We start from the raw sequence: 27,034 nt of genomic DNA on the forward strand, positions 1-27,034 counted from the left end.
AGAGTGATTTATCAGCACTTACCAATAGCAGATATTCAATACAGAAACAATAAGGAAATTTCGTCACTGCTTCACATTACCTATAATATTTTTTAAATGTCATCGATGTCAATGAGTTCATGGGTCCATCCAATCAAAGAGGTATATCTTGCATCAGAATTTTTTTTTCTATCATTCCTTGAAATATAAGAATCAAGGATTAATTTTTCAAATAATTTGTAATCATCGTGTAGACGATAAAGATAATCTTTCACCAAAATACAACAGCAATACAATGGCAAAGTCAATTCTCATGAATAGAAAGATTCTTAATACATGATGTACTGTAGAAACTATTTCCAAATTCTTTTATGCATAATTTCCTTCTGAACACCGTTGCTGAAAGTACCACGTACTCAAAGACTCTGCAGATCAAGTACATTAGAAATAAGACACTGTTGTTCGGCACAGATTCCTTCAACGATATTATCTTTCATATTTCTAAAACAATTATATTGAGAGGTTTAAATATCTATAATTTCTTAACTAAAGAGAACACATAATCATTCATCATAAGGACGTCCCATTGTATCATGTATAAACAGTAGTCGCAGGTATGAAAATAATCATTACCTCTTGACTCTTTCTGTTCCCCCATTCCATGACAAATAAAAGCCAAAGTTTATCAACATCCCTATCAAATAAGCAGGGATTTGTACACAACAGTGGGAAAATGCACAGTAATTGTGGCAATTACAATGTTTATTATACTTATATTTTCAGTGAAACAAATGTCTCATGCACGCCAACAGTTTACATTACCTTCTGTTTCGGTTTAACTTTATGAGTAAGGCCAGACAATTACTTTATTTGTAATTACAAATAATGCCAAGCGGTTTAGAATTGGACATTTTCAAAGACAGGGTCATTTCTGTTTTTTCGGGGGGGGGGGGGAGGGTTGTTTCTTTTTTTTTTCAGGAAAGTGCAATCCTCACAATTTGAATGGCTGGACATCCACAAACAAAAAGAAGTCATAATCTACTGAACGGTTGGTTTCAAATGTTATCATTACTATACTTTGTTTCTCAGCCATTTAAAAACTTATTTCATCAAAATAAACTTTAATTTCCTTTTAGAATTGTATGGTTTTTCTTAATTCAAAAATAGTTTCTCATTATTTCACAAAAAATGATAACTATAACTCACGAACTCTACAGATAAAAAATAACTAAAAATGTGAAGCTCCATCTCAACTAAAGCTACACCATACCTTTATTTGAGCCTTCATGTCACCTGTGTTTACTTTGAAACTGAGAATTTTCAAGATTTTATCATTCTATTCTTTTTTCCCTCTCGACATTACATGCATACTCTTGTTATCTAACATAAGCTGACATGCATCCCAAGCGACATTATGTTTACACGACGAGTGCTAGTAGTTATTCTTAAGCTTGCTGATCCTCTGTGAGAAATAGCAAGCTTAAACCCCAATTGATAATTAAAACAAGCTAAACAAAAGAAGTCTGTACATTGCCAAATTCAAACAATAACCATTAACCACTAACCAATAGAACCTATCGTTGTAGTTGATTACAGATATTAATCTCGTCTACATCATCACGTGTAATTATTGTTTCTGCAGAAAGAATGAAATTTCCAATCTCCTTCCGAGCCATGGCCTGTCCACAGACCAACATAGTTAATATCCATGAGCCTAGTGAAATTAAAGCTCAAGAAAGCATCCGTAGCATTGAAGCGACCCACCTTCAAGGAACCGTAGACGAAAGATATCCAGAAGTGATCGTAATGTGGTATACCGGAGAGAATTTTCGATGTGTCAACTTTTTGCTTAAAACCGCAATCACCATTAAAGTTGCGCCCAGCACACTTGCGAACAGAGCTAGCCGAATTTGCCCACCCTCCGATAGCTGATGAGACGGAGAGTAAAGATAAGTAGGTTAGTTCCTAGAAAGTCAAAAGCCCAAATTCACAAGCGTATCAACATTTTACAAAATGTCTTTATAGCAAGGTGTTGTTCATGAAATAGCAAAAATTACTACCTACAAACTAGATTCCAAGGATTAGAATACTTAATTATGTTATACAAAAGGATGGAATGGCTTGCCAGTAGACATTCGGAGATAAAAGAAATGACAAAAACGAGATATCTCTTCTTTAACACAACCAGCCTGTTGCCCCGGATGATTTGTTTACATATACTTTGTACTCTTATAGGGTTTCATTATTGTTTACTCCAGGCTTATTTGAAACAACACTGAAATGTTTCGTCGGGACTGAACAGTTAATAACGCAGTTACGATTAACATACTCTTGCCATTGATTACATATACATGTATATATATATATATATATATATATATATATATATATATACTGTACATATGAAAATAAACAATATGTCGATAATCATGACACACATATTCGTCGGCAGTCGATGTGAAGGGCCTGTCATAGGTATGGGAAGCAAAGGTTATCAAAAAAACCCTCTTTTTTACATGTAAATTTGTAGGCTTATAAGTTCTCTTTCTGTCTTCCATAATTCATGGATCCTTAAAAACAAAGGAAATTGCACAATGTTGTCGATATAACGGCGTCTTACATGAGAGAAGAAATTCAAGTGACTTGACTTGAATGGATCTCTGAATATATACGACTGACAAAATCATCTGATTCGTATCATGTTACATACTCGGTGAAATAAATTGTATGTATTCATGAATTGATTGATGGGGGGGGGGGGGGTTTACTATTGAACATGGATACAAATGTGAATGAAGGCGTTTACCTCATCGCCATATTCTCTAACGTTTTAAAAGACCTTACAAGTACAATGTATGTTAATAAGAGGGGTTACGTAATTAGACGACTTCTCCTCAGAATCTGTTGACAGTGTGGAAATGTTTGTCAGAACAGGGAACTAGTGATAATAAGTTATTGTTGTTGTTTTAGGTCCAAACCGGCATGACAGGCGGGAGAGTACCCACATCCACGCATCAGATTTTTCTTTTCTATTGAATCTCTGATACATTGCATACCAATGGAAATGTGTGTGTGTGTGTGTGTGTGTGTGTGTGTGTGTGAGTGTATTGTGCTGCTTTTAGTGAGGTAGGAGAGAGGAGCTCGACAGTGATATAATTGACATTACGTGAGACGCTGTGTGCGTGTGTGCGGTTGAGTTTGAGTGTGTGTACATGTGTATGTGCCATGAATGTACCTATTTCGTACATATCCCGCTGTTCCTCGTTGATCCCACTGAGTCCAATGTGCGCATCCCTGTTGGCGCTGACTTCGAAGTCCAGTGTCGTCATATCATCTGTTATTTCCCATCCAGGAAAAGTGTACTGTCGTGTGCCTCCCACATTTGGGGTATGAAGGACACCACAGGCTGACAACGACAACAACAAAGTTTCACAGGCTGTTTTGATATTAATTCAAAGATCTCAAAAATTCATTACAATAAGTCATATTTGAGATAGGAGACAGAGGTTACCTATTGCTCCCATTAGTATCTTGACTATTATGAAGGTGTAGGCTATACCGCACAACAGTTTCTCAATAAAAAGATAATTTCTATAGATTTTCCGAGGTGGTTGCCAACTTTCCTATACCGAAGACGTCATTTCACGTAGTTTTCATGATGTTACTAAGTACTACATGGGCATCACCGGGGGGGGGGGGGGGGGGTGCGTACCCCCTTCAGACCCTTACAAAAAAAAAAAAATCACCACTTCAGTCTGCGAGCGAGTTCAACGCCGGACGCTACATAATTATTCTTGTTTTTTTATTGTTTTATTTCATCCATTTTGCACCAGGGACAAAAAATTCGTGGGCAAAAACAATTCGCACCCTGGGTTCTGGCAGCACTGATTTTATACATGTCTACTAGTATTCTACAGTGTTTACTATTCATCGACCGTACTGTACACCCGTACGGTACGGAGCACGTACACGTTTGCATGTACGTGTGCTACCTACAAGTATGTAGGGTCTATAATGTACAGCACATTACTTCTGACCAATCCATATTGATAATGCGAGCCCAAGTGCGAGCCTTAGCCTCGTTAACAAAAAAAAAAATGGAGGGGCAAGTATATCATTTTGCCCACCCCCTCCCATGATTCCAGAGACGAGAAGATTTTCTTGCTTTTTTTTTTTGACAGAAAAAAAAAGTTTCCCCCACAAAAACATTGGAGGGGTAAGCATATTATGATTTTGCCCCTCCCCCATGATTAATAATTCCCAAGATGAGAAGATTATTCTTGCTTTTTGACAGAAAAAAAAGTTGCCCTTTAATATTGGAGGGGCAAGCGCATCATTTGCCCCACCCCACATAATCATAATTCCCGAGATGAAAAGATTTTCTTGCTTTTTTGTTAGAAATCTGTCCAATTATATCATCCAAAGTGTGCACCAGGTGGCAGGTTGCTGAATTTCAATTCTAAAAAAGCAAAGTCTCTCTCGTGTGGGAGGGGGATACCCCTGCCCACACCCTCTCCCGTTCGGTCTATTTGCCATGGACTTAATACACCTCTAGATTGACAGATTTACAAATGTTTCATCGAAAGTGTGTACCAGATCTGTCACTTAACTTTATATAATTCAAGTTCCGTCGTGGGGGAAGGTATATTATCTCGTTCTCACTGGCATAGCAAAGGGGGGGGGGGGCGATGGGGCAGTCGGCCCCCCCCCCCCCAAGATTTTGACTGGGGATTTGGAAGGCGAAAAAAAATATAATCGAATATGGGAGAGGTATCTTGCCACCCTCCCATTGCCTTGTCCCTTCTATAGACTTAGTACACAATGGGGAATAACAATTTCCGAATTTTCCACAAAAAGTGTGCTTCAGATCGCTTTATTTTCAATTCTAAAAACTCAAAAGCTCCGTCGAGCGGGAGGGGGTATGCCCCTCCCACATCCTCCCCCTAAAGTCTACCTCACTATACTTTGTACATACACAGAGATGATGCACACTCGGAATAAGAGCCATTAACACCTCAATGAAATAAAAAAAAAAACTATTTGTTTAAATCATTATTTTTGGGAGGGGGCTGGAAAGAATCCAAGTAATGCACCAAAAGTTTGCACAAGATCGCTGAATTTCAGGTCGGAAAATACAAAATCACCTTCGTGTGAGAGGAGAAATGCCCCTTGTGTACATCGTCAAGTGCATGCTTTTTCTGTTTGATTGCTTAACATGCAGCGTTCATAATATTCATTGTAAGAATTAATACAAGAAGTTTATTTAGATTATACCATTTTGTAGGCAAATTGTTCAATAATAATTTATATCAAAATGTACTATACCTTAAACAAGTGGGACTACTTCAAGTCGATAAAACAAGCAAAGACATGCATCAAATTGCACCATTTACAACATCAAAATGCAAAAAGTTCTTACCATGGGAGGGGGACACCCCCTCCCACACCCTCCCCCTCGCTCACTCCGCTCGCTCTTGCTTGGTCGCGTTCATGGTATTCAGTGTAAATATTAAAACAGGAAGTTTATTTGGATTATACTATTTTATAGACAAATTGTTCAATAATAATCTACATCAAAATATACTGCTACCTTAAACAAGTGGGACTGCTTCAAGTCGATAAAACAAGCAAAGACATGCATCAAATTGCACCATTTACAACATCAAAATGCAAAAAGTTCTAACCATGGGAGGGGGACACCCCCTCCCACACCCTCCCCCACGCTCACTCCGCTCGCTCTTGCTTGGTCGCGTTCATGGTATTCAGTGTAAATATTAAAACAGGAAGTTTATTTGGATTATACTATTTTATAGACAAATTGTTCAATAATAATCTACATCAAAATATACTGCTACCTTAAACAAGTGGGACTGCTTCAAGTCGATAACACAAGCAAAAACATGCATCAAATTGCACCATTTACAACATCAAAATGCAAAAAGTTCTCACCGTGGGAGGGGGGACAACCCCCTCCTACACCCTCCCCCCTCGCTCGCTCCGCTTGCTCGGGCTCGGTCGCGTTCATGACATCAGTGTAAGAATTAATACAAGAAGCTTATTTAACATGATATCATATGGGATATTGTTCAATAATAATTTACATCAAAATGTACTGCTACCTTAAACAAGTGGAAGTGTTTCAAGTCGATAAAACAAACAAAAACATACATCAAATTGCTCCATTTACAACGTCAAAATGCAAAAAGTTCTCACAATGGGAGGGGGACACACCCTCCCCCTTGCTCACTCCGCTCGCTCCTGCTTGGTCGCGTTCATCATGATATTCAGTTGTTCAGTATAAATATCAAAACAGGAAGTTTACTTGGATGATACTATTTTATAGACAAATTGTTCAATAATAATCTACATCAAAATATACTGCTACCGTAACAAATGGGACTGTTTCAAGTCGACAAAACAAGCAAAAACACGCATCAAATTGGCACCATTTTGGAAGGGGGACACCCCTCCCCCTTGCTCACTCCGCTAGCTATTGCTTGGACGCGTTCACGATATTCAGTGTAAATATTAAAAACAAGAAGTTCATTTGAATGATACTATTTCATAGGCAAATTGTTTAATAATTACATTAAAAAACACTACAAGTCTGGGGATTGAGAGCTTCCTAAATTCCAAATGTCTGTCCAAAAAACTCGTTACATTAATGTTAAAACGCACCCCCCCCCTTGAAAAAAAAGCTGGTGACGCCCCTGTACTATTATTTGCGTATAAAAGTGGATATGAAGCACAAGGTCAGAATACACGCGTAAAGGCCGTGTAACACCTTTCCGGCAAGCTAACCGGGCTTGTTGCAAGGAGGGATTTTCCGCGGGCGGACAAGAATGTTTGCGAGTTTCGCACCTGTTTCTTACCTACTAGACGCGTACTAATACCTTCTACTTGCGTGTATTCCGTGTGACCTGCGTGAGAGCTTTAAAACCGATCCGTTTTCTGCTCCGAGCGACTTACAGGTACTGAGATGTACCTGCGTTGGAGTTGCCTGCGAGATGCTGCTGGTAAGGGTCTCCTATTGATGTCCTGCGTGTACCTCTGCGAGCGAACAACCATGACTCACTCGGAACAAGTTTGGAGCCTGCTCAAGGCCTTGTCATACCGCATCTGGGGAAGTTTTGCGGCTTGACTTGCGGGGAAACAAATTTGCTACCCGGAGCTCTCCGCAGTTGGTCCGCACCTGACAGTACCTAGCGCGTATTTCGCCTGTAGTTGCCCGGAGGTGCGCACGCAAGTCCGATTCAACCGCAGCCAAGTTTTGAGCATGACCCAATTTTTTTTCCGGGGATGCCCGGAGAGGTCACGCAGAACGCCAGTATGAGGCCCTTATGCCCCAGTCACACAGTGCTTTGCGATGGGTTACGTCCGCTGCGGATAGATACGAATGAGTGAACGCAGAGAGACGCAGCGTGGACACAGGCATCCGCAGGGACGTATGTAGACGTATCTGTCCGTAACTCATCCGTAAAGAAACGCACAATGACGGCGCCAAGCCTGCGAAATTTTGAAATGTTCAAAATTTCGCAGAGGGATTCTACGGATGCAGACTTACGCAAGTAACCGCAACCAAACGTAATTTTACCGTAACTGAACGTAACTATCCGTAGCCTGGACGCAGACCATCCGCAAGAAATTTTACCTCCCGTCCGTTTGCGTTCGTTTACGTCCACCGGAAGTATCCGAAAGTAACCGCAAGTTAACGTATCTCAACACTTTCGTCCGCTTACGGATATTTGAGGACAGTTACGGATGCTGCGGACGATTACGCCCTTCGACGTTTTCCGTTTTCCACTGGCATGGGGACACAGAGACGCGTGGGAAGCCACATAACTCGTGCTGCCAAGCTGCAGCGTATTTACCTGAAGGAATGCTACAACACAGTCGGAGCAGTGGAGAGGCAGAACCGCATGGTCAAATTATGATATTTCTCCCACAAAATGGTCATTTTAGGTGGCACCCATAATATACTCATGACATCGGTTTACCCTTTGTGCTAAACTTTTTTTTTCTTGCACTCTTTGAATATATATTGTTTACGAAAAGGCAATATTTTGGGTAAGGGATGGGGTGATAGCATTTCATTCACTTTTCTGGCCGGGAAAGGTGTGTGACAGCGATAGAAAATTCTCTGTAAATGATATGTCAAAATTCTCTATATCAATGATATGCCACACTCTTCAAAAATCCTCTCTTTCTTATTGTTTGCGGATGATAATACTGTGTTTTATCTGATTCTGATTCTGATCGATTATTGATACTTTAAACGGTAAATTAACGAAGTTACTCCATTTGATAAGAGCGAACAAACTGTCAATAAATTTGCAAAAAAGAAAAAAAGAAAAAAAATCCATGCTGTTCAGTAATTCGCCGGAAAATTTACCGAGAAATATTATTATTACAGAAAAAAAGCTCTTCGTATCATTTTTTCACGAATCGTGGAGAAGTCATACTAATAATTTACTTCACGAAAATAATATTTTGAAAATCTTTGACCTTAATCGTTTGCAATTAGGACAATTCATGTACAAACTCACTAGCCATTCTCTCCCCTTGTGATTGATTCCATGTTCTTAAAGAATGAAACTGTTCATGCATATCCAACCCGTCAATCCCATGAATATCATTTGCCTTTGACTAGGACGGTTTTTGCAAAATCTTTATTCTCATTTTCTGGACCAAAATTCTAGAATTCTCTTGACAATAATATAAAAGAAGCTTTAAGTTTTAATACATTTTCTTTAAAGTTAAAGAATTATTTAAAGACTTCGTATGCAGAAAAATAATTCATTCTTTTTTTTTACTTTTGATTTTCAAAATCGTTGTTGCGTCGGTAACCTCACTACTCTTTTGTTTATCAGCGAGCCCGTGCTTCTGTGCCTCCAGTGCCCTGGTTATGACCCACCATTTCCCTCTCCTCCGCCCTTTCCACCTCGGACTTCCTACCTTCCTTACTATCTTTCTATCCTCTCATCAATCTTTCCTTATAAGAGAGCCGCGTTGTGTTTGTTAATGTGCGTTGGTATGTGTGCATGTATGTGTGTATTACTCTGTCTGTCTTTTTTATAGTGAAATTGTTGTTGTTGTTGTTGTTTGCAATTATATTTTTTTTCTGTATGAGGGGACTGCATTCTACAAGCCCTGCTTTTTAGCAGTCCCCTCCATTTCCAGCAATATTGTCTATGCATTTACAACAGTGACGTAACAGTTATTTGTATCTCTGTTGATAATTTACCAGTATCTCTTTTATTCTGTTCATCGCATTGTGGTACTGATTTCCTGACATCTGTGTATTCGAGTGTGTCATTGTATTTCTAATTATTTTGTTAGTTGGAAGTGACATAAATCAACTTGAAAACTGAGAACGAATTTAGTATTTCTCTATAGTCTTACCCATTTTACGCTCCATGGAATGTGTATAACATTTTTTTATTTATATATATATTGTACTTGGGTGTGGGAGGGGTGTTTGAAGTCTTGATGTCTTTTTTTCTCTGGAAATTTAATAAGCATTGTTTTATCATAAAAATCTCCTTAACATAACCCAATAAGTCAGGAATATCGCTGCACAACGACAACGTAACCACAGTTTGTCTATTCCATGACTCTGAGTAATAATTTTCTTAATCTAATGTTTAAAGGGATAGTGCAGTTTTGGTGGAGATGAGAATTGGGTTTTTAACTTTTTGCGAGATACCAAGGAAACACTTAAGATATAGTACAGAATATACCATTTTAAGAGGAATTCAAGGTTTATTTGACGAATGTCGGGTTTGGAATGACTAAACATAAAAAAAACAAAGTAAAACAAAGCGATCGTAATGAAGTGTGGGTCCCACACTTTATTAGAATCGCTCTTTTTTGATATCTCAGCCATTTCAAAACCAATTTTCATCTTATAAACGTTGATTTCCTCATAGAATTACATGCTCTTTCACATTTTATAAGAGGTTTCTCATTATCTCACCAAAAATGTTAGAAACCTGGAATTACGTCTCAACCATAACTGTACAATCCCTTTAACTTATCGATCTATATTGTGTTATATTTGTGGTATAATTATGTTATGTATTCTTTACATTTATGAAGTTTATTCATATTTGAGTTGCACAAATAAAATTCAAACCTCAAATTCAAAATTTAATATATCTTTTATCACTGTAAATCAAATTAAAGGATTACGAATTTTTTCACAACTTGTACATAATTCAATTTCAGTTTTCCCTAGTCATGCCAGTGTACAATGTAAGACAGTCCAATATGTGATAACCTTGCTGTCATGATACACTGACTAAGCAGGGATCGTCACAGAAAGCAATACTGTCCATAATTATTTATAACAATCTGTAACTATCCGTAACTATCCAAAAATATCCGCAACTCTCCGCAAACGTTCAGAACTATTATGTGCCAATTCGTAAGAATATCCGCAAGTGGACGCAAGTATTCGAATCTGGTCGTATTTGTCCATATCGCCCGCATTTTTCCCGGTATGTTTTGAATGAATTTTCTAGTGACGGCAAAGGATCCGCGGGAGTCCGCAGAAAATTGACTTTTTTTTTTGGACGTAACGCCGGACGCAGAGCATTATGTGACTGGGGCTTTAGCGACAGCACTTCGCAGGCAACTCCCATGCAGGTACTTCGCAGTTCCGTACAGCCAAGATAATGACATTCTGTGTAACTTCTGCCATTCCTTCAGAGGAATTCCTTCACTGAGTTGTCAGCCCCCACGCGACTTGTACAAAAGTCACACAGTATACTCGCAAGTAGAATTTAAGTAGAACGCGTCCAGCAAGTAATCCTTGTCCGCCCTCAGGAATATCCGGTATGCTGGAAAATCCCTACACTCAACAAGCCCGAGTAACTTGCCCGGAAAGGTGTGACAGGGCTAAACATAGTTGCGGGTAAAAAGATTTATGCCCCAGTCACACAGTACCTTACGATGGGTAACGTCCGCCGCGGATAGATACGGATGAGTGGACGCAAGGGGACGCAGTGTGGACGCAGGCATCCGCAGGGTCGTATGTAGACGTAACTGTCCGTAACTAATCCGTAAAGAAACGTAAAATGACGGGGCCAAGTCTGCGAAATTTTGAAATGTTCAAAATTTTGCAGAGGGACTCCACGAATGCAGACTTACGCAAGTAACTGTAACTAAACGTAACTATCCGTAACTGAACGTAACGATCCGTAGCCTAGACGCAGACCATCCGCAAATAAGTTTACCTCCCGTCTATTTGCGTTTATTTCCGTCCACCGTAAGTATCCGAAATTAACCGCAAGTTAACGTATCACAACACTTGCGACCCCTTACGGACATTTACTGACAGTTACGGATGCTGCGGACAATTATAGCGTCCTTTGGCGTTTTCCATTTTCCTCTCGCATGGGAATAGAGACTCATAGTATCATAACAACACCACCCGTGTTGCTAAGCTGCAGCGCATTGTACCTGAAGGAATATACTGCAACACAGTCGGAGCGGTGGAGTGGCAGAACCGCTGCATGGTCGAGTTATAAAATTTCTCCAACAAATGGTCATTTTACGTGACACCCATATACTGATGACATTGTTGACCCTTGTTGCTGAACATATTTTTCTTGCACTCTCTGAATGTATGTTATTCGAAAAAAAATTAAATATTTTGGGTAAGGAATGGGGTTACAGCATTTCATTTACTTTTCTGGCCGGGGAGGATGTGGGGCAGCGATAAACTATATAAAATGAGAACGACAGTATTTCTATAAAGTCTCAACCACTTTACACTCCATGGAATGTGTATTCCATTTTCTATTTTGTATTTTGGAAATTGAGGGGTGTTCTGAAGTCCAGATGTTTATTCTTTATATATATGGAAACTTATCAAGCATTACGGTAACTTTATTACATCAGTCTCCTTAACATAACCCGGTAAGTCATGACAATCGATTCACAATTACAGCTAAATCAACCTTTGTCTATTCCATGACTGTATTTATTTTTTCTTACTCTATTGTTTAACTTATCGATCTATATTATATTTTATTTGTGGTATAATTATGCTATGTATACTGGACATTGATGATGTATATTCATATTTGAGTTGCACAAAATCAATTCAAACTTCGAGTTCAAAATTTCATTTTTCTTCTATGGCTGTAAAACGAATTACAGGAATGCGAAAAGTCTTCACAAGTTGTACGCGACGTAATTTCAGCTTTTCCCTAGTGTCCGACATGTGACAACCTTGTTGTCATAATACACTGAGTAGGGATCATCAGAGAAAACCACATTGTCCATAATTATTCATAACAATCTGTAACTATCCGTAACTCTCCCTAAGTATTCAGAAGTATTCGGAAGTTTACGCAAGTCTAAAAAACAAATAAGGTGTCGATTCGCAAGAATATCCGCAAGTGGACGCAGGTGTCCGCATCTGATCGTATCTGTCCGTATCGCCCGCATTTTTTCCGTTTTTTTTTTTTGATACAAATTTCTTGTGACGGCAAGGGATCCGCGAGAGTCCGCAGGAAAATGACTTATTTGGACGTAACTCCGGACGCAGAGTATTATGTGACTGATGGGGCCTTACGTGCGCACCTCCGGGCGACTACGGATGAGATACATGCTAGGTACAGTCATGTGCGGGTCATCTGCGGGGACTTCCGGGTATCAAAAATTGTTCTTCGCAAGTCGTACGCAAGGCTTGCCCGGAAAGGTGTGACACGTTTTTCCTTTAACGCCACACACAAACAAACAAACACACACACACACGTATAAACTATATATATATAGATAGATAGATAGAGAGAGAGAGAGAGAGAGAGTGAGAGAGAGTGAGAGAGAGAGAGAGAGAGAGAGAGAGCGAGAGAGAGCGAGAGAGAGTGCGAGAAGGGGTCCCGACCATGTACAGTACCAGTGTAGCTCCTTCATTACGTTATTTATATTCAGTGCGAGAAGAGCATTCGTGGACGTAGCTAGTAATCAACGTGCGTGTTTATTGCCGAGCTACACTCGTAAATCTAACTAGCGTGAGTCTATAATGACTATGTAATCAATAAATCCGTAATTATATAACAGAATACAATAATAATATACTTAACTAATTTCATATTATTGAATACATTTCATATCAAAAACGTGTTATTAATTGAAATGAAGATATATAACAAAAACGCCAATTCAATATCTTCATAAATAATTATTGTGTGCATGTTATATAACATAAGACTATAGTAATGATGCTCTTGATAATGATAATAAGACTAATAATGATACTCTTGTACGCATTGCTAATTCCGAATTGAAAAAAAGTTACTCAGTGGATAAGAGCTAATAATTGATTATCACTTAATCTCCAGAAAACTAAGCATATGTTTTTTAGTAATTCCATAGAAACTTTGCGCACAAATATTATTTTTGATGACACTCTGCTAGTATGTGTATCTCATATGAAATTCCTTGGTATCACAGTGGACGATAAACTTTCGTGGAGACCGCACATTATCAACATTAGAACAATAATTTCACGTAATATTGGTATCATAAATAGACTCAAGTCTCATATTCCATTGTCCTCTTTGTTGACCTTGCATTTTTCTCTAATTTTACCTTATCTTAATTACGGACTCCTAGCATGGGGTAGTGCCCATCAAACTTTACTAGACAAATTACTGTTACTGCAAAAAAGGCACTTCGTATCATTGGCGGCGTCCCGCCACGTTCCCATTCAGAGCCATTGTTTACTAAATATAAGATTTTGAAAATTAAAGATTTGTATCTTTTTCAACTTGGTCAGTTTATGTTTAATTACAATGCAAATGCACTTCCCAGTATTTTCAATTCAATGTTTCCACGGAACCAGTTTTGTCATAATTATCCCACAAGGCAATCTAATGAGTTTCATTTGCCCCTCCTAACAACTTTATTAGCTCAGAGTACATTTATTTACACCGGTCCTAGATTTTGGAATTCATCAAGCTGTGAAATAAAAAAAAAAATCCCCTTCTCTGCATTCGTTTAAGCGCAAGTTCTGATCATTTCTGTTAAATCCTCTCTGATATTTTTTTCTTTATTAGTTAGATCTCATCAACCTCAGGGTTCATCATCCATCCACCAATCTTTCGATCACTGACTTTGTTATCACGTAATGGATTACGTGGATTATTACGCAAAATCCTTGCACAGCTGCGTGCAGTACCAGCCCTCTGAAGCACATTCTCAATCACCCCTGTTCCATTTCCCTAGTTCAGCGTGTAGGCACTCTTTTTTTTTCTTCCTGTCTCTCCCTCCATTCTTTCCATCTATTCTGTCAAGACGTGTCATGTTTTTTTTTATTTCTCCTGTCTTGTTCTGTTCTGTCGTAAATTATATCTGTGATAAGTGTTTGTAAATAAGTAATTCATAAGTTTGTTCATTTTTTGAGATGTTCACAACATACAAGCTCGCTTTTTAGTGGATCTCTCAGTTCTTTTTTTTTCTCAACTGAAGCATAACTTTGTACTTTTTTGCCAGTATGCATTCTTTTGTTTATCTGTATCATTTATCTTTTGCAAAGTCGAATGTTTATGTTTATGATGTAATTCCAAATTTATTATCCGTTATGTTTTGTTGGAAAAGAAGAATGAAAAATAAATATATTGAATTGATTTGAATTGAATTGAATAATATAAAACTAAACATTTTTATATTGTCGACAATAATACAGCATGTGGCAGCAGTGCAAGACGTAAGTGGCTTTATATAATGCACTACAACAGCCACGCGTTGTCTTCTGGCAATCGAATAATAATAACATAAATAATATTGACAATATAACACAACCATTCATATACATATTATAAACCAATGATATAACATAATAGAATATTACATAAGGTACAAAATGTGAACGGTTCACATAATAAAGCAAGGGTTTACCTTATTAATGGCGGACATAAAGGCTTGCGGTGGTGTCTGTGTGGGTTGAGTGTGTCTGTTCGTGTATGTATATGTGTGTATTTTTTTAAAAAGATTTTTGTGATCATTACAGCCCTGATGAAGATTCTAACGAGACCGAAAGCTCGGCGACAAACACGCACGTTGATCACTAGCTACGTCCACGAATGCGCTCCTTCTCACACTGTATATATATATATATATATATATGTGTGTATACATATATATACATGTATATATATACATATTAACACATGTATATATGTATGTATACATATATATATGTATATATGTATATGTATATACATATATATATATATATACATATACATATATATATATATATGTATGTATATATATATATACATATATACATATACATATATATATATATATGTATATATATATATATACATATATATATATATATATATATATATATATATATACACTCAGCAAAAAAGAAAGTTAACATCTTTTTCCAGCACATATTTTTCATAGATTTTAATCAAAATCATTGTGTCATATACAAGTATGAAAGATTATTTAATTGGCTATCAATCTGGTAGATTAATACAAAGGGAAATTTCACACATGAGTGAATACAGTGATTTTTTTTTTAATATCGCAAAATTTTTTTTTCGTTCATTTGCAAACGCCCTTCAAGATAGCAATGATAGCAGAATACCAATTTGACACAATGAGAGACATGAATGTAATATCAAGTTTTCGTCCCCCTGTATTTCTTTATTATCCTCAAACACAAAGAGAGTGGGAAACTAAAGGGGAAACTAAAAGTTTGATATCGAATCTAACTACAAAATGACACAGGGAGTAAGCCACGAAGGTGATAAAATGGACAGACTTTCTTTATTTTTTTTTCTTTTGATTTAGGAATTTAACAACTTATGAGACAAATTCAAGAACCAAATATAATTTTCTAAATTCTGAATTTGAAATAACATTTGAAATTTTAATCATTTTCATTGAATTGATTAGCTCGCTTCTTAGTCTTAGCTCGCTAGTTGCCAAAACCTACAACAGAATGATCCTGAATGGGATTCGACCTCAACTAGATGAACACTGAAGAGCAAACCAAAATGGTTTTAGGGTAGGGCGCTCAACTGTCGGGCACATACTAGCATTGAGGTGGCTTATGGAAGGGGTTAAAGGTAGGGAATCCCATTTGCATGCCTTAAATGAAGAGTTGTATAAATACAGTGGTATGTTGAAGAGAGTATCATTTTAGAAACTCCCATAAAGTATTGAAAGTGGAAGGTAATTTTTAGTATATCTTTATTGACCGTTAGATTTTGAATTGAATTTTTTTCGGGGCTCACCGTAAATTCCAGTACATTACTAGGCTAGCTTTGCAAACCCATGCACTGCATGCGTGTCCATCATGTATATTTTGTGAAGAAAGTTCATCAAAACTTACAAACATTTCTATATACATTCTTGCCACACACTCTATATGTTATTACATCAGCTCTTATACTTTTAGATTTGTGTTTATAGACAAAAATACAGAAGACTGCAACATAAAGGCTTAAGTGTGGCTGACACACAGAACTACTGAGTAGTTGAGTTTTGTGCATTATTCAAATTGTAGATAACTGTTGACTTCAAAATTTCTCAGCAGTGGCCTAAACAAGTCCCCTGAGGTTCATATTGAATGTTTTGCTGCATTTTGGGAGGTCTGTAAAAGGTATCCCCTACCTTTAAGTTAAACCTGACTGCAATCATCACATTCATTGACTTCTGCAAGGCTGTCGACAGCATATATCGAGGTAAAATGTTGCAAATTTTAAGAGCCTACGGGATACCAGACTAGACTGTGGATGCTATTGGAGACATGTACCAGAATACTATGGCGAAAGTTATATCCCCTGATGGTGAAACAGACCTTTTTGAGATCTCAGCTGGTGTTCTACAGGGGGATACTCTTGCACCATGCCTGTTTGTCATCGTACTAGACTATGCCCTAAGGTCTGCAATTAAAGGAACAGATTAAAAGCTTGGATTTCATTTGTTAAAGCGAAGATCCAGAAGAATCGGGCCAGAGGTGATTACAGACCTCGAATTTGCAGACGACATCGCCCTGTTATCAGAAGAGATGCACAAGGCACAGGAACTTTTGCAAAGAATTGAAACATCAGTGGCAAAGGTTGGCTTAAAGATAAATGCAAAGAACAAAAAATTTATGTCAAGCAACCAGACTGGTGTTGTGAAGCTACACACAAAGGATGAGGCTAATATAGACGAGGTACAAGATTTCAACTATCTAGGCTCATGGATGGAAAGTACGGCTAGGGATGTCACGCAGAGGAAAGCTGCAGCATGGCGTGCCTGTAACAACCTCAATAAGCTTTGGAAGTCACCTCTCTCAAGAGAATTTAAACTCCAACTATTTGCAGCAGCAGTGGAGACAGTATTACTGTATGGCTCTGAGGCACAGACGGTCACACCAAAAATTGCTAAAGAACTGGATGGCTGTTACACACGCATGCTAAGAGTCGTTCAAAATGTTAGCTGGAGGCAGCATATGACCAACACAGAACTGTATAGGAATCTACCTAAAATAAGCCAGAAGATTAATATAAGGAGGCTTCGCTTTGCCGGTGTAGCGGCAGATAGCGTTCCGCGGCGTTTTTTTGCTCTAAAACAGTATCCGCCGGCGGTTATCGTTTCAATCCGCGATTATCGTTCCGACGTTAAGTTACGGCAGATACTGTACAGCGGCGGATTTTGTATATACATGTACTGACTACTTCGTTAGCGTTGCTTATTTTCCTGCCGCGTGCACCGTGGTCTTCGTCATCCAGTGACTGTCAGAATAGTCCCGCGCTGCGGATTAGGTTCCAAGTGGCCTGCCTACCAATAGATGCGCGAGCTTTACGGCAGCCATTTTAGTAAGCAAAATGCTGCATGAAACGTCACGCGATGGAGTGAATTCTGCCTCCCTTTGAATACGCTACAGCTAAAAGCTATATAAAAGAAGTACACTTGTGTTCATAAAAGCGTTCTTATCCCATTTGTATTTTTCTCTCTCCCTACAGATCTCATCAAAATTTGGTACAAGGCACCCATGTTGCTTTAGGTTTCAATAAATCTGAGACTTGCTCTTCAGCCATGTGCTTTGTATGTGAAATTGTCCCAAAGTTATTTCAATCGAAATATCTAATGCACAATTGTGGACAGCCCCCAAATTACTATTTTTCAATAATATTTGAAGAAATTTGAAAGCTTTAGGTGACTTTGATATAAACTCTCCTTGGTATTTGACATAGAGTTTGCCGCTCACATTTTTCACTGCCCAAAAATCTCCAAAAGAGATCCTGACTACAACTAAATAACATAATTATCTTTTCTCATGCATGGCGGTTTCCTATCTTTTATTTTATGCTAATGTTCAGTTAGCTAATACATAGACCTATTGCTGAAATATACTCCCATACTTAGTATATATGTAAAACTTGAATTCTTCACTTTACAAGTGACTTTCTGAATCAACATTTTGTGACCACTTTGTTTTAGGATAACCGTATACATAAGAAGAGCAGAGAAAAAAATCTGGGACAGCCATCAGTGTCCAATCCAGACCTTTTATTCAGAATCTGTCTTTTCTTTTTCTAAAACTTCTCTTTTGATGTCCAAATTAAATTTTTTGACAATCTTATACACACTGAACGATTTCATCTTCATTTAATAGACAAATTTAAAAAAAGGTTTATGTTTCCAGTTTTTTATCCTTCAATACAAACAGATGGGCAATGGGATTTTTTTTTACCCTGATCCTGAAGAACTGATTAAATATGATAAATTGAAATCCACTACTCATTCAGACTTGTGCAAGTCAAAGATGATTTAGAACTCACAATCTTTTAAACAGTAAATATATCATACCCGAGTTGCATTGCTTCCGATCACGTGCCCTGGTATATCAAGAGGCCACGTACGCATGCACGGATCCCGCCTTTTTTTTTCGTAGGCAGGCGAGGATTATCTTCTGAATATTTATTACTCAGACGGGGGGGGGGGGGGGGGGGGGGTGAAGTCTCGAATATGTAGCAGAGTGAATGGGGATTATCAGTAGTGCAACTAGACATGTAGATGTTCAATACATTGTGCACGTGAATAATTTTGCTATTTGATATTTTCTTTGGCTCTTGTATCATAAATCAATGAAGGCGTAAAACATATGTATTTTTGTGTTCATGGCATACAGTCTATAACAATCATGTGCATTTTGTGTTCAGCAAAATAAAGGTACATCAAGCAGAGATCGCTGGTTGTGAGTTTGGAAGTTGATAATGTAGTATACCAGGATCATGGAATGAGATGCTTTCCACCTCCATGGGGGGAAAGCGTGGATACAAATATACAGATGATCTTTATTTATTTTTTTAATAGGATATGCTATTGTGAACCATAGTCCACGAGGTGTGACTCTAAGTATCAGTAACATGCATACAAATGCTGAGCACTATATACATGACAACCTCATGGCCTAAGCAATATAAAGGTTCACAGCATGCAGTTTGTTGAGAGGGATGCTAGTAATAAAAAGAAAATATAATGGGACCTAACAAATAATGTGCTATACAATCTGGAAACAATCAAGGAATCCGGGGCATTTATCAAGTATCAAGACATTGTGAAAAGCCTACCAACTTAAGTAAAAGCCCCCTCACACCTGAGCGAATGTAGGGGGACGAAGGGGGACGAATGGGAAAAACGCACGAAATGCGCGCGAATTCAACGATTTCAAATAAGATTGCCTTCAAATCATCCGATTATAAACTAAAGTCAAATATGATTAACGAACGGTAAGCGAAGGATAAATATGACATGCGAAGGATAGCGATTTTCGGTTCACTTCTTTGAGTAAATTGCGGCCGAAGGCGAGCGAAGGGTTGATATGACCCGATAACACGAACGAACAATGAGCAATGGTTTGATATGGAGTGCGATCGGAAACGAAGACAAAAGAATGATTCAGATCAGGCGTTCTCGTACTTGTGCGTGCGCTCCTCGGGGAGTATAAAAGCGACCAGGTCAGTCCAGATTTCAGTGCGGCCAGAGAAATCATCTACGCAACATTTACATTTAAAGGACGTCAAAGATAAACAGTAAAATCAGCCGGAAGATTCCAGTATTTTTGGCACTGTAAACATTAATGGTTTTTTTTTCGCAAAAATTGTGCGAGTACGTGGAAGGTGATAGTCATCACGATGACGAGTTGGGTAGATATGAAAAGAGTTATTTCTTATGAACATAAGTGCAAAAATGTCAGAAAGCTTATCAATTGAAAATTTATACATAAAATACCAACATTATAATGAAACAAATTTTTACATAGTTTGTATTTTTTGCAAGAGATTTTAAAAAGTACAGTTATGAATATTTTATGATAATCAGTGGCACATAAATCTGTAACGCTGGATGCACCTGGAAGGGATATAGGTTAGGGCGGTCCGCGGACTACAGTTACTTTAGTTAACTTGCCCAACGCCTGGCAGCCCTGGTCAGGTGCATTCAGTGTTTAGGCATTTTTGTGTTATTGTATTGATTGATTGTTTTGAGCTTTGTAATTGATTATGTATTGCATGTTTTCTGCCAAATAAGATAATGACAATAATAATAATAATAATTAATCTATCAATCAGTTTCAGATTTTTGCTTCTACACAAAAGATCATTTGTGTGAAATAAATATCCAATATTGTTAATTATTCTTAAAGCACGTTTTTTGAGAAGAAAAAGGGTATCAAGCAAAAACTGAAATGAATTGCCCCAATTGCTATCATTTTAGCAGAAAATAAATATTGAAACAGTAACAATGGAGGTGAGGTGATAACAAATCTGACGTACCCCTAAATTGACTCGACCTACCCCCTTTCCCCTATTGTATCATACCTACCACCAACATCGCACCAGATAAATTTGTAGTCACTGTCCACTATAGCCAACAGGATTATACTAAAAAGCCCTTGTAGTTGCAGCATAGCGAGCCGGACAGAGGAGGCTTTCTGATGGCCACATGCTTGCCATCAATAGCTGCCACACAGTGGGGAAAATTTCACCGCTTGTAGAATCCACCAGCAAGTTGTTTCCATCCATCAGGGGTTGAAGGGGCTGTCATGACTTCATCTGCGTACTCGTCACATATGGCCTGACACACTTCCCTGGCCACTACAGATAGGGCGTTTTCAGGCACCCTCCACCCATACTGCATGTTGGAGTACTTGGTGCCAGACACAAGATGACGGAGAGTAGCTGCCAACTTGAGACCTTCTTCCAGCGGCTCCCTGTACCAGGTGTACTGCCTCCTGATTCTTCCTCTGACCCTCTCCAGGATTTCATCGTAGAGTTCAGGGGGCATGCAGAGAAATTTCTTGAAAGTCGAAGGGTCTTCTCTTCGGAGCTCAACCAACAGCTGGTCGTAGATTCCAAAAGCCCTTCTTCTGACTGGGTTCAGCCACGTCCTTCTCCAGATACGACGTCGTCTGAAGCCTCGTCTTCATCTGAAGCTGCCTCTGATGAACTGGTGTAGGTTCAGCTGCTGATGTATAATATCATTCTGAGCCATTGCCAGTAAATACTGGACTCTGAGGCGGGCTGCATCTTCCATTTTTCTGAAGATACTTTGAAACTTTCAGGTGGAATGTTTATAAAAATATATGAGTTGCGTGGTGAGTGGCTGGTCACATAGAGCAGCTCAGCATTCGCCAATTTTTTCGTCAGGTCATTCGCTCGTATTCGTATCACTTCGCAATCCATAGTTTGTCATAGTATCTCTTAGACTTGCCTTCGTGTATGCATCGCCTTTCAAATTTAGTAAAAGTCAATCTTAGTTTCCCTTCGCATAGAAGATGGCAAGCGAAAATACGTTTGTCATAGTATCTTCGTTTCTATGCGCAAGTCATATTTAGTCATCGTGTTGCTTCGTTTAGAGTTCTTTCGAGATCGGTCCACCTTGGCAAAAGCGCGATGAGGGACTATGCGTGACAATAACACACGAACGATAAACGAACGATTGACCTACCTTGACCTATGCCTTTCACTCCAACAAAGGGTTGAGTGATGGCATCCGCTTCATGATGTCCTGCCATTCTTGGCGGTTGCTGGTTAGATGACAGGCTTCTACTAGTGAGCATATGTTTGTGCTCCTACAGTCTGTTTTTACACAGTCTGTCCATCTCTTTGGTGGTCTTCCCTGTGGTCTCTTACCAGAAATTCTTCCCTCCATTGCTAATTTAGGAAGGCGTGTTACCGGCATACGTATGAGATGTCCAAAATATCGTAGTCTTCTTTGGGAGATTCTATTTAATACTGTTCTTGTTGCATTCAATTGGTTCCTTATTGTGGTGTTCCTTATTCTATCCATTCGTGTTACGCCACATATTTTCCGCAGGCATGTCATTTCAAAAGTCATCAGGCGGTTTTCATCTTCTTTCCTGAGTGTCCATGTCTCTGCTCCATATAGTAATATAGGGAGAATTAGTGCCCTGTATAATTCGGTCTTTGTTGATGACTTAATATTTGTTGAACTCCATATGGTGTGAAGTTTCTGGACTGCCCCCATGGCTTTTCCAATTCTGTTTTTGATTTCCGGAGCGTTGGATCCATTTTGACTAATAATTCCACCTAGGTAGGTGAAATTTTCCACTTGTGTCAGCTCTTTATCTTCTATACTGATGTGTATTTGTTTGGGCTCTTTGCTGATATACTGCACCTCTGTCTTCCTGATATTAATCTTCAGACCCAAGGAGGAGCTGCTGAGATGTACCTTGTCAACAAGAGTTTGCAGATCTTCTTCACTTTCTGCTATCAAAGCAATGTCATCTGCATAGCATAGGTTGTTGATGACTTGTCCTTGGATATTAGCTCCAATTTTGATGTCGTGGAGGGCGTATTGCATAACAAGTTCAAGTAGGATGTTAAATAGTTGTGGTGAGATTACACATCCTTGTCTTACTCCCACTGTTACCTTGAACCAATCTGTTAGGTCGCCATTTACCCTAACTGCACTTTGTGATTTCCGGTAAAGTGCTTTCAAAATATTGATGATTTTTCTAGGAAATCCAAAGAAGTTGAGTGCTTTCCAGAAAGCCTCTTGCCAGATAGAGTCGAAGGCCTTTTCAAAGTCTACATAGCATGAGAATAGTCCTCTTTTTCTTTCCATATATTTCTCAATGATTTGTCGTAGAGTAAAGAGTTGGTCTACTGTTGATCTTCCTGGTCGAAAACCTGCCTGTGATTCTGACAAAACTTGTTCTGTTCTATCTAGAATGCGTCTCTGAATGACAAGGGCTAATATTTTGCCAGCATGGCTGAGAAGACTAATTCCTCTGTAATTACGACAGTCAAGTTTGTCTTTTTTCTTATAGATGGGGGTTATAATTGCCTTTCCCCAATCATCTGGGAAAGACTCATTGTGCCATATCTTTTGGCATAGTTGATGCAAGACGTCTATCCCGGCATCTCCAGCAGCTTTTATCTCTTCAGCTGAAATGCCATCAAATCCGGTTGCCTTTCCATCAGCTAATCTCTTGATAGCACTCGCAATCTCTTCCCTTGTAATATCAGGTTCTTCATCTGTGTTCTGCATTTGGGGTATACAGCTTGCTGTGTCCTCGTCAACTTGGTTTTGATTATTGTACAGTTCCTCAAAGCTTTCTTTCCATCTAGTTTCGACCTCTTTGAGTTCTGTCAAAATTTCTCCATTCCTATCTTTTATTGTTTGCATTTTGATAGATGCTTTGTTGGTAATGATCTTTATCGTTGAGTAGACCTCCTTTGATTTTGCTGCCTGGTGAGCCTTGTCCACTTTTGCACACAAGCTTTTGAGCCAGGTGTCTTTACATCCTTTTAATTTCCTCTTAATTTCACGATTCAAAAAAATTATATCTTCTCTTTTTTGATGAATCATGTGATTTAGCTTGCTTCACTTTGCTACGTTCATTTGACAGATTAATAACTTCTTCACTGATCCATGGTTTGCTTTTCTTAGCTTTCCTGTTCCCCAAGATCTTTTCTGAGGTCTCGGCAAATGCTGTCTTTACTTCTTCCCACACAGTTTGTGTGTCAGTGTCTGGCATGTCTAGCAGAGGGGCGAATCTTCCTCCAATTTCCACTTCATAGTTGGCCCTGACCTGTGGATCTTTCAGTCTGAAGACATCATAATGTTTTGGGTAATTTATTTTCTTATTTATTTTGAATTTCAGTCGTAGGTTTGCCAGCACTAGTTGGTGATCAGATCCCACGTCTGCACTTGGGAAGCTTCTAGCATTTGTGACACAGTGTTTGTACTTTTCATTGATCAGGATGTAGTCTATCATATTGTGCGTCTTCTGGTCTGGAGATTCCCAGGTCCACTGTCGATTCTGTTTTCTCTGTTTGAACATGGTGTTGGTGACTGACAAATTATTTGCAGCACAGAAATTGAGTAGCTTCTCTCCTCGTCCGTTTTGGGAGCCATAGCCGTAGTTGCCTAATACATTCTCCCAGTTTGTTCTATCACTTCCTACTTTGGCATTTAGATCTCCCATTACAATGAGCAGATCATTCTTGTTTGTTTTGTTGACTACGGTTTGCAGTTGGTCATAAAATTCATCTACTTCACCTTCCGGATCAGCTGTATTTGGGGCATACACCTGTATAATGGTTATGGCCCCAGCTTTCATCTGAAATCTTGCTGACATGATCCTTTGTGAGACGGGGTTGTAGCCTAGTAAAGCACTTTGGGCTGTTTTGTTGAGTATGAGAGCTACCCCTTGCCTGTGGACCGATTTGTTGCTTGAACACAGGATTTTGTATCCCTGGTATATGAACTCGCCAGAGTCTGTCCAGTGAGTTTCTGAAATGCCGAGGACTTCCCAGTCAAACTTCTTCATCTGGTTAAGCAGGATTTCGAGACTTCCTTGTTGATGGAGTGTCCGTACATTCCATGTCCCGACTCCAATTTTCTTTTTCGTCGTTAGTAGCGCCTTCTTGCCTCTCGATTTATCAGCATCATATCGTCTAATCGGTGGCCTGCTATTTGCATGGCTCAGCCTAGTAGTACCCATTGGTCTTCTAGTTAGATTGAGATGTGATGCGTCATTCTTCTCTACAGGATGTAGGTTCGTTTGGCGAGATGGCTGGTTAGTAGAAGCAGGGGCTGGGACCCTGGTGCCAGTATTTTGTTCCATCATGATGCAGTTTCGCTCAAGAGTTAGCTAGGCGGGTGAGACATTCCTCTCCTAGCCACCCTGGTCTGTTCGTCACCAACTGCACAGGTCAGTTGGGTCACAACCCCCACCACGAGCAGGTAGACCAGGACGTTTACCCATAATTCCCCAAGTCGGTCATCCCCTCACATCACATACTACAGTAAGATTAAATAGAATGCTTTGCTACCGGGGATGGTCTCCTCCTTTTTGTCCATCATATAAGATATGATAAGGGAATACAGGTTTAGGGGGGTTTACAGGTTTAGGGGGGTTACAGGTTTAGGGGGGTTACCGCAGACTACCGCAGACTAAATAAGAGATGCGAATGACAGACGATTTTTCAATTCGTCGGGAAATTTTAAACATGTTCAAAAATCCCGTGCGAATTTAAATAATCGCAACTGTTAGTTCAGAAGGTGTACGAACCCAAACACGAAGGGTAAATATGACTTACTATCAATTATCATTGAAAACGATTTTTCCAAAAATGCCTTTCGCCAGGCATCGCAAGTCATATTTCAGGCAATTCGCTCAGGTGTGAGGGGGCCTTAACACAGAACTTCAACTATAAGTATCGGGTACAATCACCAATTATTAAGGGTTCGCAGCACACAGCTTATTGAGAGGAATAACAATCATAAAAAGAAAAAAAATAATGGGACTCGATAAACAATATGCTATACAATATGGAAGAAAACATTAGGTAGCCAATGTGAAAAGACTGCTCAACTACTACGACAGAACTGCAACGATTGGGTACGGACGATCACTATATAGGCAATATTGTTGAATGCATATTGTATAGGCCTATCTCTCTCACTGGTGCTTAATCACAATAATTTCATTTCATTTCATTTCATTTCATTCTATTTATTCCCATCATTCAAGGATAAAAAACACATAACCTACAAATCAAAACAACGTGGACACAAAGTATTGATACATAAAATGCACTATACAAATCAGCACAAAATTCACAATACATGTAATGATGAAAAATGAGATATACATAAGAAAGCTTTTATATGGCTTGTAAGACAAATCTGAAACGAAAAAAAAAAATGCCGACATGTATATAACATAAAATTTAAAACCAATGCTTTCACACATAACATCAGTATGAACTCAGAAGATACTTTTCAAATTGTTTTTTTCAATAAATATTATTGAATTGTAGAATAAAAATATAATTCACATTCAAATCATACCACAATACTGGTCCAGTATACCGTAGTGAATGTTTAGACTTATCGTTTTAGTGCAGGGTAGGGCCTACTTAATGCGCCAATGCCACATGACTAATGTGCTCAAGGCGAACTGGGAAAAAATGAGTGACGAAGTGTCAAAATCATTACGTGCACATTGGAAGTGAGTCCAGTTGTTAATCCTCAATTGTACTATGAGGTGTTGTAAGATTTGTAAGATGTTATTAAATTCTGCCGACGCCCGATTGGGAGTATGACAGTCTCAACAAAAACATATTTACAATAATGAACAAGTGTATATTCATGAGCATATTTTCAATGATGAATATCTCCTAAAAAATGAAGATATATACAATAATGAACACAAATGTTTGCATTGCGAATTCATTAATTAAAATATCCCTGGAGCTAGTGTTTAGCAAAATTACATTGTAAAACGCACTGGTTGTTTAACCACGCTGCCGCTCACTAGTAGTTACATTCACTGTGATAACTGTTGTATTATTATCATTTAAAAAAAGAAAACTCTCATCAATTAACGATTTAGAGAATACAACATCTATATTGTAGTGAATTTTACTTTTGTTTATGGCACCTGTTATCGCCACGCAAAACAATCTACCCATTTGGTAAGCCCCGGCACAAGGTTAGATGAAATATTGTTTTGGTATGTACAGCGACTGTTTTTCTCTAGTAAAGAAAGAGC

General features: G+C 38.6%; 1 protein-coding gene across 1 annotated transcript in view; it reads right to left on the minus strand.

Annotated features, from left to right (window-relative positions):
* The window catches only part of LOC139735712 (craniofacial development protein 2-like), a 59,269-nt gene extending 34,290 nt beyond the window's left edge, over positions 1 to 24,979 (minus strand). Inside the window, exon 1 of the mRNA XM_071646460.1 lies at positions 23,899 to 24,979. Coding sequence (XP_071502561.1) covers positions 23,899 to 24,979 — 1,081 coding nt within the window. The remainder of the gene's footprint in view (positions 1 to 23,898) is intronic.
* Positions 24,980 to 27,034: the final 2,055 nt, after the last annotated feature.

Source organism: Diadema antillarum, unplaced genomic scaffold (genome assembly GCF_040938485.1).
Source record: "Diadema antillarum isolate AM-2024a unplaced genomic scaffold, OU_Dant_1.0 seq00000593_RagTag, whole genome shotgun sequence".
NCBI lineage: Eukaryota > Metazoa > Echinodermata > Echinoidea > Diadematoida > Diadematidae > Diadema > Diadema antillarum.